Genomic DNA, 15495 nt, shown 5'->3' with positions numbered 1-15495 from the left:
AAGAAAAAGATTTTACAATTTAGGCTAATATAGAACAAATGTCTCTACTTTATAACTAATCCATCAACCCACTGCACTGGAAAAAGCCCAAATCTACTAGAATGCTAACTGAAATACTGGTGTATTTCTTACTAATGTAGCTAAAGTTTTAAGTCCAAAGTCATTCTCCAAAATGCAGCCTCAGGAACATGTGCGCAACAAATTCCACATTTCTAAGGAATTTATCATATATTGCTTAATTACAAAAGGAGCACTGGTGAATTTTTTTTAAAGGCAAAGGTAATCAGCAGCGAATCAAAGACCTGTAGGCGTAAGAAATGCTCTACATTTAGCCTGACTTCTGACCAGTAGTGGACTAAGTCTAAGCACACCAGGTCAGTCAACAGGTTCGTGTCCCTTTTGGACTCAACTACCTTCTTTCTATTAAGCTGCTAAACCCCTATTTAATAATGAGGCTCCATAAAATGTTTAATCCATTATTTTGCACAGTCTCCAAAATCCCTCCCCACGGCAACTCAAGACCCCAAATGCCCACTCAAGTCTGAGTTATCAGATTAAAAGAGATTAAACTGGGCTTCCCTGGTGGCACAGTGGTTGAGAGTCCGCCTGCAGATGCAGGGGACACGGGTTCATGCCCCGGTCCGGGAGGATCCCACATGCTTCGGAGCGGCTAGGCCCGTGAGCCATGGCCGCTGAGCCTGTGCTCTGCAACGGGAGAGGCCACAACAGTGAGAGGCCCGTGTACCGAAAAAAAAAAAAAAAAAAAAAAGACATTAAACTGATCAAAAGTCCCCAAGCTGGTCCTAAATCTGGACATATTTTTGAGGAGGGGGAAGCTACCTTCCAGCAACAGCAGTAACAGCTATTGCCACTCCCACGATACCTGAGATACAGTCGAGTCACTGACCTCTCAATTATCTGCAGGTAGATTAACATTAATCATATTTTTAAGTCCAATCCTAGCTTCTCTGCTAATCAGCAAACCCAAGAGAGCCTCCTCCACTTCTAGCAACAGTTCAGTGAATTTTAATATCAAGCAAGCAAAAAACAACTAGAAGAAAACTTATTGCCAAAAGTCACTGCATGTGTCACAAAGCCTAATATATACTGGATTATTCACAGTATTATTATATATTATATATGCTATTGCTTCCTCCATCCAATGGATGATCAACAGCTACATACGCAATTTAAAAATCTGCATAACCTTAAATACTGATGAGGAAATTAATCACCCTCTCCTCTTTTATCAGTTTCTACCTACATGAAGTTCTACCAGTTTATGGCTTAAACTAAAATCAAGAGAATTCTATTTAAGGAAAAACAGGGAAGTGAGTAGCAAACTAGATTAAGACTCCATTTTGTAGGATTTTTTAGCTCTATTTACTTCACAGCCTTCACTGTTCTAGTGTCTTCTCTCACCTGGAAAAACTTCTGCAGCTCTGGAACTTTATTTTTCCCAGCATAATCATATGCAGTAGAATTGGAACTCAGTTTAGTTGGTGTGGCAAATATGATAGGCGGTGCTTCTGTGGAAACCACAGGCCTTAATCCCTGCAGGAAAAAAGGAAAAGGTCAAGTTGAAAGTATGTCTGGGCATGTGAACAAGCCTTTCCAGGAGAAGGCTGTCCAGAAGAGTGGAGTCAGTGATTCCACCACACAAGAGAGAAGGAAAGTCCCCAACTCTGCATTACAAAGCATTTAGGTTTAAAGTCCCTAAAACACCCTAGCGCCCATTTCCAGAGCAAACACAGTCAAGAACTCTCTTGCTGGTTAAGGTGGGGGAGGCAGACGGGGGAGAAGCAAACCACAACAAAGGCCCAATCTAAGCTTCCAGATAAACCCACTGTGTCTATCTTCTCATCAAACCAATAAAACATTTATCATCTATATGAACTTTGGGTTAAATTTCAAAAGAAACCTGGCTGTCCCTTTTCTCCTCTGGGTGAGTAGGTGTACCAACATGGAATCTCAAAGTGGACTTCAGAAACTTTCCAGACACACAGTAAAGAAATATCTCAATCTGGAAGAGCCTGTAATGGGAAGAGAGCTGTCTTTCAGGACCAGAAAACAAAACAAAACAATTACATCAGAGCAACTGAACCTTCTGGCGTTAATAAATCTGTAAGTTAAAAAACATATACTGTAAAAATAAAAAAGGAAAACTCAGTGTTCTCATTGTGACGTATGTACGACGATACACATGTACTACATACACAGAGAGTGTCTACCACTGAAAGGACTGCGTGAAGTAGCATGTGCCTAAAGCAGTGTCTGGGACACAGCAGGCATTCAATAAACGTAAGCTGAAGGAGATTCGGGGGCTCAGCAGCTGCCTCAGCCACATGTGACAGAGAAAGGAAGGACAAACACACAGTCTTAAAAAGAATCTAAGGGGGGAGAAAAATGAAGTGCTGATACATGCTACAATATGGATAAACCTTAAAAACAGTACGCTGGGCTTCCCTGGTGGCACAGTGGATGAGAGTCCGCCTGCCGATGCAGGGGACACGGGTTCGTGCCCCGGTCTGGGAAGATCCCACATGCCGCGGAGCGGCTGGGCCCGTGAGCCATGGCCGCTGAGCCTGCGCGTCCGGAGCCTGTGCTCCGCAACGGGAGAGGCCACAACAGTGAGAGGCCCGCGTACCACAAAAAAAAAAAAAAAAACAGTACGCTGAGTAGAAGCAGTCAGTCACAAAAGACCACAAATATATGAAAGTCCAGAATAGGGATATTTACAGAGACAGAAAGTAAATTAGTGGCTGCTAAGGGACAGAGGAGGAGGGGCGGGGGGTGTTAAGGAAGAGGAAGGTGATAGCTGAAAGGTATAGCTTTCTTTCTGAGGTGATAAAAATGCTCTAAAATTAATATGGTAATGGTTGCACATTGTCTGTGAATATGCTAAAAACCATTTAATCGTATATTTAAAATGAGTAAATGTATGGTATGTGAATTACATCTCAACAAAGCCGTTTAAAAAAAAAAAAAAAAAAAGAACCTAAAGGGAACTCTGGGTTTCTATCTGATGGAGTAAACCTACAGTGGCAGATAGATAAATGATTCTCCAAAACAACCTACAGATCACACTAAGGAACTTAGTTACAAATCAATAAAATCACATCCTTTTATATTAAATTCTAACTCAGAAAAATAAAATCTTAAAGTTAGCAAACAAAGCTCAGCCTCTTCTATTTTTACAGACGAAAAAGGAAATCCTTTGCTCAAATTAATAAGAGTTGTCAGATATTACTTGATCTCTTCAAAAAAATCTAACTTTACCTATAATTGACAAGAGACCTATTCTAAAGATCACATATTGAAAACCTCAATGTTACTCCCACCAGGCAGGCACTGGGATCGACAGAGCAAGAGAAAGGCATTAAAGTAATTTTGGCTTCTATTTCTTCTAACACAGTCCCATAAATGGGAAAGAATCACGGCCTTTTTTTCTGTTCTTTCACTCATTCAACATATTTTACTGAGTAATTACTCTATACTGAAAATATATAGGACACATTCAATCTCTGCCATTATGGATATCAGTGTTATGGAATAATAGCAGCTAATGTCTACCAAGCTCTTGTTATGTGCCCAGCATCATGTTAAGCATTTCATACGTATCATTACAGCAATCCTAGGGAGATGTTACCTTTCCCTTTTTACAGAGGAGAAAACTGGATCAGAGAGGGTGGCTTGCCTGAGACTCCATAACAAAAAGAGCCAAGTGTGGGAACTCAAGCCTCTCTCAAGTCCAGAACCCTGGCATTTAAGTACCTACCTGCCCCTGCTACCTCTCGTCAACTACTGCTCAAAAACAACAATCCATTTGAAGAGAAAGTCTGCTTAGTAAGCTGTTAGTCTACATTTGGAATATAACAGAGACTTAGGAGTCAGAGACAGAACCGGGGCTCCAACTACTGAGATAACAAGGCTATAAGAAAGTTCTCTCTTTAAACTGGAGAATTTTAGACACTCCCTCATCATTCTGTGAGCTCTTTGTATTTTCTCCTTATGATCATTTTCCCTTGAATGCAAAAATTTAAAAACCCTTCCTACCAAGCAACTCCAAAACTGGTTTGAAATTAAATTCATGTTTTGACAGGACTAATGTGAGAGCATTTTTAGATGGGATTATACCTAGTTGCTTTGTATTTGTTTACCTGTTAAGTGATTCAAAACTATAGCAAAGTTTTCGAACAAGATCATCTCAAAACAGGAGTTATCAACCATCTTAACAGTTTAAAATAATTCCATATTTCCATTTATAATACTGTAAAAGTTTAGAATATCAAATTTTAAAGTTACCTATAATCCCATTATCTTATCCCATCAGTTATTATGAATTGTATATTCTCCTCCAATCTTTTCATAGGCATATATATATATTTTTTTTTTTTGCGGTACGCGGGCCTCTCACTGTTGTGGCCTCTCCCGTTGCGGAGCACAGGCTCCGGACGCGCAGGCTCAGCGGCCATGGCTCACGGGCCTAGCCGCTTCGCGGCATGTGGGATCCTCCCGGACCGGGGCACGAACCGGCGTCCCCTGCATCGGCAGGCGGACTCTCAACCACTGCGCCACCAGGGAAGCCCCATAGGCATATTTTAATCTTTACAGTCACAGTGCAAAACCCCACATTCTACTTTTTTCACTTATAATAAACATTTTTTTCAGGTTCCTAAACAATCTTCATAATGAAATCTACTCTTCACATCAACCCCATAAATTATTACCAGCCCATGTTACAGATGATTAAAACAAAGCTCAGAAATGTCCTAAGTGTGCTCGCTTCAGCAGCACATATACTGAAACTGGAACGATACAGAGAAGATTAGCATGGCCCCTGAGCAAGGATGACACGCAAATTCGTAAAGCGTTCCATATTTTTAAACAACTACCGTATGCTAACACATATATATGGAATCTAAAAAAAAAAAAAAAGGTTCTGATGAACCTAGGGGCAGGACAGGAATAAAGATGCAGACACAGAGAATGGACTTGAGGGCACGGGGAGGGGGAAGGATAAGCTGGGACGAAGTAAGAGAGTAGCACTGATATATGTACACTACCAAATGTAAAACAGATAGCTAGTGGGAAGCAGCTGCATCACACGGGGAGATCAGCTCAGTGCTGTGTGACCACCTAGAGGGGTGGAATAGGGAGGGTGGGAGACGCAAGAGGGAGGGGATATGGGGATATATGTATACATATAGCTGATTCACTTTGTTATAAAGCAGAAACTAACCCATCATTGTAAAGCAACTATACTTACTACAGTAAAGATGTTTAAAAAAATAGTAAAGCAGGGGCTTCCCTGGTGGCGCAGTGGTTGAGAGTCCGCCTGCCGATGCAGGGGACGCAGGTTTGTGCCCTGGTCCAGAAGGATACCACATGCCGCGGAGCGGCTGGGCCCGTGAGCCATGGCCGCTGAGCCTGCACATCCGGAGCCCGTGCTCCGCAACGGGAGAGGCCACAACAGTGAGAGGCCACAACAGTGAGAGGCCCACGTACCGCAAAAAAAAAAAAAAGTCACAAGTAAGATGGGATTCAAACTCACACATGTTTATTACACCACACCATCAGTAATCAGCTGTCTCGGTCCCACAGGTAAAAAGAATCCAAATGGTGCTAAGGTACTTCACCCTAGGCATAATTAAACCTCCCAACAATATAAGAGCAGTCAAGGTTTCCAGTGTTTCAAGGCAGCTAGATAAGACTAGCACTAGGGTTCTCAAGAGTAGACCAGGAAGCTATATTTACAGGAAGGGATCTACAGCAAATCCCTTCGCCTAGGCCTCCTTCCAGGGCCACGGATGCCCCAACCTAGAGGAATTATGAGCCTCAAATATGCCCCTCCTCATCTCAATAAATGATAACGCCATCTTTCCAGGTACTTGGGCCAAAAACCTTGAAATTGTTCTTAATACCTCTCACTCACACATTTGAAAATCCTTTTGGCTCTACCTTCAAATTATATTTAGAATCTGACCACTTCTCACCTATCTTCACCAATCCACATTCTGGTCCAAACTCCTAGATTTTTAAAACAGCCTCCTAACTGGTCATCCTGATTTTATTCCATCCTTGCTGCCCTACAGTCTACTCTTAATGCAGCAACCAGTAATTGTGTTAAAACAGAGGATGGGGCTTCCCTGGTGGCACAGTGGTTGGGAGTCCGCCTGCCGATGCAGGGGACACGGTTTCGTGCCCTGGTCCGGGAGGATCCCACGTGCCGTGGAGCTTCTGGGCCCGTGAGCCGTGGCCACTGAGCCTGCGCGTCCGGAGCCCGGAACAGTGAGAGGACCGCGTACCGCAAAAAAAAAAAAAAAGTGGACTGTAGACCAAGCGGAAATCACAGGTTTCGCTGAGTATCAAATCTCTTAGCTGTTTACACAATCACTACCTCTACAACTGATTAAGAGCCATTCAACTGTTTTACCACGTTTAGTAGCTGAGTTCTTCCTAGTCTACTTTAGCTGCTCCAAATTTTAAGAGAGAAAAGTAAACATGATTTTTCTTCACCTCAAAATTGACTGGCCCAAAGTTTCCCCTTTCCTTCTACCTTTTAACTTTGGGGAGGAGGAGGAAGAAGGGTGGAGAAATAAGAGAATTATCCCAAAAATGTTTTAATTTTTAAATGATAGAAACTTACGAGCTCTTTCATTCTGATTCAGGACTACAAACAAGTTTCAATCTGCAGTGATCAAGTCCTTTCATTTCCAATTGCCAGCTAGGTACCACCACCTCCATGTTTCCCTGACATCTCACACTCAGTGAATCCAAAATTCACCCAGTTTCTCACAAGCCTACTCAGGAGCTCCCTGTTTCTGGGGAAAACACCACCATCCTCCCATTACCCAGTCATCTTGGAGTCCTCCTTCCTCATTTCCAAAATCTCCTTCACCGGGCGCTAAGTACTCATCTCCAGCCTCTGACTCTTTCTCCATTCTTACTGAGAAGACCCTGAACTCTTTTATGGGTATAACAGGCATCCCTGGCACTGGTCTCTCCCAGTCAGATTATCTTTTCAAAGCATTGCTCTGGTTATGATACGTACTCCTCCATCATAAACCTTTCATGAAACTAAAGGGAAGAGGCAGGCCATGCCCTTGTTTCAACCTCTGGACAAGACTCTACCACAACTTTCAGCATCAAGTTGCTTTGTAAATTCCTATTCATTTCTCACAAAATTAAGTCCTACCATCCTAGGCCCTTCATGATCTACCTCCATCCACCACAGCTAAACTTACCTACTCAATGATTCCCCCTGCAGCCCCCCTCTCCTCCTTCACTCTCGCAGTTCCCTTAATCTAGAATATCCTGCCATCTTAACTAGGAGAGGAACTGCTGGATCATACGGTAAAATTATGTTTCACTTTTTTAGAAAATGCCAAACTGTTTTCCAAAGAGGCTGTACCATTTTAAATTCCCCCCACAATGTAGTACGGTTCCAGTTTCTCCACATTCTCACCAACACCTGTTGTCTTTTTTGTTTTAGCAGGTGTGAAGTGGTATCTCCTTGTGGTTTTGATTAGTATTACCCTAATGACTTATGATGTCAAACATCTTTTCATATGCTTATTGGCCTCAATTTATTTTTGACAAAGGACACAGAAAGGTAAGCAAAATGCTCTTCACTCAACCACTGGAAAATACCCTCCCGACAATTACTTGCCATCATATTGATTTATAAATCTCTACCTGTACTATTGTTAGAGAACTAGCTTTTCCATATAAGGTTACTCAATGCATGTTAGATTATTCACTTTACATAATACTGAAAGTTACAAACACCTATATTTTACAGTATGCTAACATTTTAAAAGTTTCCAAGAAAGGAAAAATTGAAGTACTCCTGATTACCAAAGTCAGAACCCTTGGTTTGGGGATACCTGTCACAATCACTCTGAAATCTGCAATTCATATAAAGCCTACAATATTCATATAAAGCCTACATAATATCACTTCTTTCAACATAACTTAAGAAATCCTTAAGTAATTAAGAAGTCCAAATTCTCAAGAGAAACACAATTCAAGTGGAGCTAGAAATCTTTAATCCCTCTCTGTACCAAATGCATCTTGGGGTAATATCCGCTCTAAGTGCCAATTAATTTCAAGATGTGTCAGTTTTAGTTTAAAATTTCACATTTTCTTACTAGATAACAAAATCTAGACTATGCTAAAACTCTATTGAAAGAAATTCTACAACCACCAATGGAATAGATCAATTGTGATATATTCATACAATGAAATCCTATACTGCAATAAAAGAAACCAACTACTAACACACATAACATGAATGAACCTCAAAAATATTGAGAAATAGAAGGCTTATACAAAACAGTACTGTGTGGTTCCATTTATACGAAATTCAAAAACAGGCAAAACTATCTATTTATAGTGATAAAAATATGAATAGGAAGATGAACATGGATTGACAGGGCAATAGTAAAAAGGAACTTCCTAGGAGTGATGTAATATTGTATATGTTAATAAGGGTGTGGGTTACACAGTGTGTTTGTCAAAAATGTGCTGAAAAATACACACCTTTATGTTTTAAGAGTACCTGCTTCTTTATAGAAGCAAATATAATAGAAATAGCTATTTCTTATAATCTGTAAGATAAGTCACTGTTGTGAATTCCTTCTTTAGACCTCACTACCAATTTGGTTTCAACGACACCACGCTGCTTTCCCTTCTAATCCTGGATTGTTCTTATGATAAATTTTCCTCCTCCACTCTCCCTTCCTGTTTCTGTAATCTAATCGTAACTCCATCTTTCTTCCCCATGTGCTTGCTCCCTGGATGATCTCCCCCACCACAGCTTCTACTACCACCTACGGGCTGAAGACACCTAGATCTATTAAACTCCTTATTCATAAATCCAGCTGCAATCAGACATGCAATCAGACATGACATCTCATCACGAGCTCAATATTTATAAACCTGGACCCTTCCTCCCCAACCCCATACCCCCAAAAAACGTGCTCTTTTTCTTGCCCTCCCTATCCTAGTTAACAGCACATCTAATCTTAGATTGAAATCATCCTTAAACATCCTTCCCCTTGAGCAAGTTGCGGTGTTTCACAGAAGAAAGAAAAGGTAACAACAATGGAGCATTCTTTACACCCCACCTGGGGCCCTTATTGTTCCAGTCCAGTTTTCCAACTGCATATCTCATCAACCCTTCCCTACCTACCCTGAGGACTGAGAATGAAAATGATGGTATCTCAGACTTAGCTTCTCGAGAATAGCTACCACTTATCCAGTAATAGCCACCTGCCAACGATTGCTAGTCACATGACACACATCTCTTTTAATCTGTACTCCAGCTGCCCTAAAGGAAACTGAGCTCACAATGAATTAACTTGATCAAGGTCATAAAATTAAAGCAGCGAAACCAGGATTTGAGCCCAAATTAAGAGTCTGGGACTCTAAAGTTTTTCATCTCTACACTACAAGCTGAAGACTGATAATCCAATTGGCAAAATCTGAGTGAAGTCGCAATACTTTTCAGACCACTCAAGAGCAACCATCAACCATTTTACAGCTGGAAAAATGTCAGCTCTTTGCACGTTAACTGCGAAGACTCACCCAAACATTTGAATTAACTCTTTAAGTCTTCTAATTCTGATCACACAGCCCCTTCTGCCCCTATGGCTTCCGCTGGTACCATCACCCCAGCTCCCAAATCTGGTGCTTGGATGAGGCTGTCTTTTGGGCTGAGGCAGGAGGATGACAATGGGGCATTGAGGAGACTGAAAGCTGGACTTCCTTAAAGAAAGGACAGGGCCAAACTTCGGACTCGGTCGGGTCACATTCTGGGCCCCGCCGACCTCACGAGCCACCAGCAACGACCTCGGGGGTCACCTTGACCGCTGCTGAGTGCCAGGCCCAACTTCCACACCAGGCCAGCCTCGCCGGGGAGCAGCTACAGAATCAGGAGCCTCCATGGCCACGGCAAGTGCGTGACAAGAGGTGAGGGACCAACTAAACCGAAGCGCGGGCAGAAGCCTCGCCTGGCTCCGGCGCTGAGACTGCCAGGCGCAGACTCGGGCCGCCACTTCTCCTGTCCGAACCGGCGCGGCGCTACCCGTACCTGAGGGTTATAAGCGTCGGAAGCCCACGCTCCCGTCAGTTTCTGCGTGAAGCTACTAAACTTATAATACATGTTGCCCGGTGTCGACTTCAGGGAGCCACTGCCCGCGCGACCGCCCCAGAGAAGGACCCCGCTTTCCCGGGTGTCTGCCGAAGACTCAGCCCAAGGACCCTGCGCCAAAAGGCGGGCTGCCCGGGGATCGCCTAATTTAAAACATGCCCTCTTAAGCCACATAATGGAATGAGAAGCCAGGTTCTCAGGGCCAAAAAGGCAAAACAAGTTCTAGGGCAGCGCGGAAAGCCTCTGTAGCGCGGTGTGTAGGGAATACGAGCCTGCCTCTTTCCGTCACGTTTAGATTCGGGCAGTACCAAGACGCCCTAAGAATTGCGCAAGCGCCCTGCCGATCATGCGGGAGGCTGAGGGACTTGCCGGGGTTGAGGGGGGCGGGCTCGGGGCGGGGCCTAGGGCGGGAGGGGTGGGGCTGGGCGGGGTGAGTCCGCTCTTTCCCTCCCAGAGAGCCGGTGCTGTGGGGCCGCCACCTGGTAGTTGTCTTAAAGGCGTCTCTCCCTTTCCCAAACTTAACTCCTCCCAAACCTAGGTCACCTCGTGAAGCGTCCTACTCTCGCTCAGTGGGCTCAGGAGTATGGATCCGTCGACCAGGCTTCGCTGGCAATCTAGGAGTCGGGGGAGCAAATAAGAAAAATTGGAAACACCTGCTGCAAGCTGTTTGTTACTGAGGGCTGTTAGGATTTTCGCCCCAATAATATATAAAGATAGCCTCTGGGCTTTTCGTAGAGGAAATACATCGTGCCCTTTGAACTTCAGGCACAAGGACATATATTTTGCACAGTTCTCAGAACTGATTTTTACTCTTACTTGAGCTTTGTGGGAACTGATTGCCCATCCTTTTCCTGGTCTCTGCCCTTCGAGATAGATGAGGTGGGGAGTGGAGGGGAGGTGGACTAGAAATACTTGAAAAATCTGGACGTTGAGCCTGAAAGATCAGGACTACCACTTTCAGTTATGGTACTATCCACTTCAGTTCAATTTAAAAATGTTTTTTGAATCTCCACTATGTGCCAGGTACTGTGTAAAAGGAGTATACTAATTTCCTACCTCCTGGAATGGAGCAAAGCTTTTCTTGGCTTTATCATCTAACCAGAGGTTTTCATAAGCATATTACAGGTGCATTTATAGTTCTTTTTTTTTATTTTTTTTTTTTAGAAAGAAAGCACTGGCTTTTTTTTAAGATTTACTTATTATTTATTCATTTATTTTAGGCTGTGTCGGGTCTTAGTTGCGGCACACAGGATCTTTTCTCGTTGCAGTGCTCAGGCTCTTCATCTTGGTGCGTGGGCTTCTCTCTAGTTGTGGCGTGTGGGTTTTCTCTTCTCTAGTTGTGGCATGCGGGCTTTAGTTGCCCGTCGGCATGTGGGACCTTAGTTCCCTGATCAGGGATTGAACCTGCGTCCCCTGCACTGTAAGGCGGATTCTTTACCACTGGACCACCAGGGAAGACCCTATAGTGCACTTATGAAAGCATGTGGCAAACAGATGGGTGATACTAACCTGTACATAGCATTTTACATAAACTCATTTAATCTTTACAACAATCCTATGAGATAGGTGCTGTTATCATCTCCATCTTACTGTACAGGAAAATGAGGCCCAGAAAAGTTAAGTAGCTTGCCCAGGTCAGTTATTAGTGAGTGGCAGAGCCAGTCACCTGGCTCAAGAGTCTATACTCTGAAGCACTACATAATGGATAAGTAGATATAACTCCACTCTAAGAAGAGGATGGAGGCTGAGTACTCCAGAGTTAGGGTGTACACCAGCATCCTAGCTTTGACAGGTGTAAGCCCGAGAGCGCCAAGTGTTCAGCACTGCCAAGACTCAAGAGCAAAGGTTTTAGCATATTCATGTGATTGACCAATTCAAAGTCACTACTTTTACAAAGCAGCATGGAGATATAATGGAAAGAACCTGTGATTTGGGTTTGAGTCGCAATTTCTTCAAGGCTGAGTGATTTGCAGCTAGTTACTTACATTTTCTGGGCCTCGCTTTCTTTCTGTAAAGTAGGAATCGTCATCACCAGACCATCTTCCCTCGCTAGTGTTCTGAGAATCAACAGTTCAGTAGGTTATGAAGCTTACACAAGTGTTACATTGCTGATCTTACTTTTGAGTCATTTTACTTTTCCATGGTTCTTGGCTACATATAAGAACCTCAGTTAATTTGTCTTTGTTACTCTCATTTAATTAATTAAGTGCTGGAGTCACTCATACCACGAAAGGAGAATGAGCTTGTTAGCAGATATTGGGTGGAAAGAAAGGTCTTTCACAGAGTTTAGATGGAAAAGAGAAATCAAATGATTTAGGACAGCTCCCTGTCTCCACCCCACTGTCTTCTAGACATATTTTGGAAGAAAAAAGTAGAGAACAATCCCTAGCTTTTAGCAGCACTAAGGTGTACCAGCTTCTTGAAGTATAAAGGTGCCTGTCAACACTGGTTATTTTCTTAAAGTTCCTGCCAACTGATTTTAGATTCTGCAAGACATAAATTAAGAATCCTGAAAATGTTACAACAGCCGGGCTGTTCAGTGGGAGATAAAATGTCAGTAGCAGAGTGTGGGTTGGGATGTCACATGGAGTGGCTGATCATAGGAAGATTTTGTCTCATTTCCCAAATAAAACACAGCACACTCTGACAGCACTGAAGCACCCTATTCTCATTCTTATTTGCATAATCCCACCCAACATCAAAGCATGATCTTTCTTTAGATCATGATCCCTTCAGGTTGTTTCCTAGGTCCTGTTCTGAGGGGAAGTGACCACAATTCCTAGTGCAGAGAAGCTTGTTAATCGCCAAGTGATTTGAGTGAGTGCAAATGCCAGTCTGGCTCCAAGTGAGTCAGAATGCTGCTGCCTCTCCATTTGTGAGGGCTGTGCACTAATGGCTTCTGGCAGGTCACTCTGTGAAAGCACTGGGGAATGGATGGAAGACCAACATAAATTTTAAATGGCCGTACTGGATGTAGATAGGAATGACTCCTTGTGAAATAGTTCTTAATTTTTTAATTCTCCAATTTTCTCAGAATTGACTTCTACAAATTTGACGCTAGTGAGTCTGGCAGAGTTAAAGTGTGTAAGCCCTGTAGTTGTTGAGGTCATTGTGGGCCCTTCTTACTGATTCCTTCAATCCCTCCTTGTCTTCAGCCATCTATCACCTGGCTTTGGTGTCACCAGTTGGTGACAAATGTTCCAGGCTGATTTACCATGGGGAGGGCCTATCCTGGATATGGATGTCCAGAAGATGCTGCTTTCCCCCACTTTACTGTTTCTTTGCTGCCACATCTGCAAACTGTAGAAACTTTCGAACCTGGAGAAGCACGTTTGTGCACGCAGATTTTGCCCATTCTAAGGTAGCTTCCCTGGTGGAAAACAGACTATAATAGTGTCATGTTATAGTGTAGCGTTACCTTTTTTATTGTGGCTTGTGTCTGTCCTCTCTTTGGCAAAAAAAGAAGGTAGAGGGAAAACACTTTCCTAGCATTGAAAACTGCTAGTGATATCCCAAGGAAAACATCCCCAGTAAAATACTGGAAAACAAAATGGAAAGCTACATGCACTTTATGATTCTCAGAACAATGACACCATTTGTGCAATTATTCGGTAATTTTCATGTGGCAGAGTTAGAAATCTTAGCTGTCATCTCTTAGTCTTTTTGTCAAGTAAAGCCCTATCTGGTGTGGAAATTTTAAGTTTGTCTTTGAAACCTGAAATCTAGATTATATCGATATGACTGAAAAACAATTAAACCTTTGTTAAAGCATGGTATTTTCATAGCAAAGGAGTTGAGGGTCTGGATGGTGCCTTTCTCACCCAAAGGAGGGGAACGGCAGCTGAGATTACAGTTGCCGGGACAGCTTTATTGCAGTTTGGGATGAACATATTGACATCAACTCCCTGCTCTGACCTTCTCATTGTTGGATATCAATATGGTGTGTGAGCTGCCTCACTTTTGCCTGCCTGATTTTCGTTATGTGCAAGTCAAAAGCACATCCACCAAGATTATGGATTTAACTCAATTTTGACACATCACATTTCATTTCACTGGTTAAGAAAGGCTGAGGTATGACTCATAATTTATTTTAAATCATCTTAAATACACTTAATTATGCATAGAAAAAAGTTGAGATCCAGGACAAGATTCATGCAATTTTACATGAACATCATCTATAAAAATATAGTAGATGTAATGTTGTCCCATACATAGAATGAAAGGATTAGCAGTGGCCTTGTCCAGTTTGGGGTGGGAGGGTTGTTCCTAATGACTGGAGATTCTCACTCTGTGCATCACAAGTGTCTTCAGTGTTGCAGTATTTTACAGTGGGCATGTATGACTCTTGTAAGTCCATATACACACTGATAAATAATACAAAGTCCCCAAAAGGCATAAAAATTAGAATTTTTAAATGTTTCCACGTACTTCTACCCTAAACTACCAATTCATTTAGAATATTCTTTAATCATCCCTTGTGTAGATGTGAGGAGCCTATTGAGTGACAGTCTCCAAGTATTAAGCCACAGGAAGGGTCACTCGAGGGCCATTCTGACCATTACAGTTAATACTCTGGTGGTTCTTCTCCACAAAGCTTTTGGAGAAAAGAATGAATGAGTGAATAAACAAATGAGAGTTAACACTGTAGTGGTTCTTCATAGGGCTGCTGGAGAAAAGAAGGGAAGGGAGGAAGGAAAGAAGGAGGGGAAGAAGGAAGGAAGGAAGGACATCATCTCCACACATTGCCATGAAAAACGAGCAACCATACCAGGCTGTTATTAACATGAGCGCCCTGATTACATGAAAATTGGTGATCAAGTAGAAAAGGAGATTAAGAACCATACACCCTGGTCTCAAGAAGGTGAATGTTCATGGATTATTTTCTTTTGAAATAGTAGAACTTTTTGTCTTCAGGAAAATGTGACTCTATCCAATATCGAAACAAACATGGGGTGTAGAGTTTTGATGATGGCCATTCTGACCGGTGTGAGGTGATACTTCATTGTAGTTTTGATTTGTGTTTCTCTAATGATTAGTGATGTTAAGCATCTTTTCATGCATTTGTTGGCCATCTGTATGTCTTCTTTGGAGAAATGTCTATTTAGGTCTTCCACCCATTTTTGGATTGGGTTGTTTGTTTTTGTGATATTGAGCTGCCTGAGCTGCTTGTACATTTTGGAGATTAATCCTTTGTCAGTTGCTTCATTTGCAAATATTTTCTCCCATTCTGAGGGTTGTCTTTTCGTCTTGCTTATGGTTTCCTTTGCCATGCAAAATCTACAAACAGTAAATGCTGGAGAGGGTGTGGAGAAAAGGGAACCCTCTTGCACTGTTGGTGG

The 15495-nt window shown here is 42.5% G+C and overlaps 1 protein-coding gene and 1 non-coding gene across 4 annotated transcripts in view; one reads left to right on the top strand and one right to left on the bottom strand.

The window, feature by feature from the left end:
* COX7A2L (cytochrome c oxidase subunit 7A2 like) overlaps positions 1–15495 on the bottom strand; it is a 16412-nt gene extending 917 nt beyond the window's left edge. Inside the window, exons 1-3 of one of the 3 annotated variants that reach the window (XM_089923238.1) lie at positions 10097–15495; positions 1423–1554; positions 2–705 (exon numbers count right to left, since the gene is read on the bottom strand). In XM_089923238.1, coding sequence (XP_089779364.1) covers positions 565–705; positions 1423–1554; positions 10097–10330 — 507 coding nt within the window. In that variant the 5' untranslated portion in view covers positions 10331–15495 and the 3' untranslated portion in view covers positions 2–564. Of the gene's footprint in view, position 1; positions 706–1422; positions 1555–10096 lie in introns of those variants that run through there. The other 2 variants (XM_022573973.2, XM_022573972.2) reach the window with 2 other exon arrangements.
* LOC115803445 (U6 spliceosomal RNA) lies at positions 4779–4885 on the top strand. Its single transcript, XR_004024197.1, has one exon. It is a non-coding gene; the product is annotated as a U6 spliceosomal RNA (small nuclear RNA).

This window comes from Delphinapterus leucas, chromosome 13, assembly GCF_059928025.1.
Source record: "Delphinapterus leucas isolate spDelLeu-1000000601 "Yukka" chromosome 13, BTC_Dleu_Yukka2, whole genome shotgun sequence".
NCBI lineage: Eukaryota > Metazoa > Chordata > Mammalia > Artiodactyla > Monodontidae > Delphinapterus > Delphinapterus leucas.
This window is presented reverse-complemented; position numbering and strand designations above follow the sequence as displayed.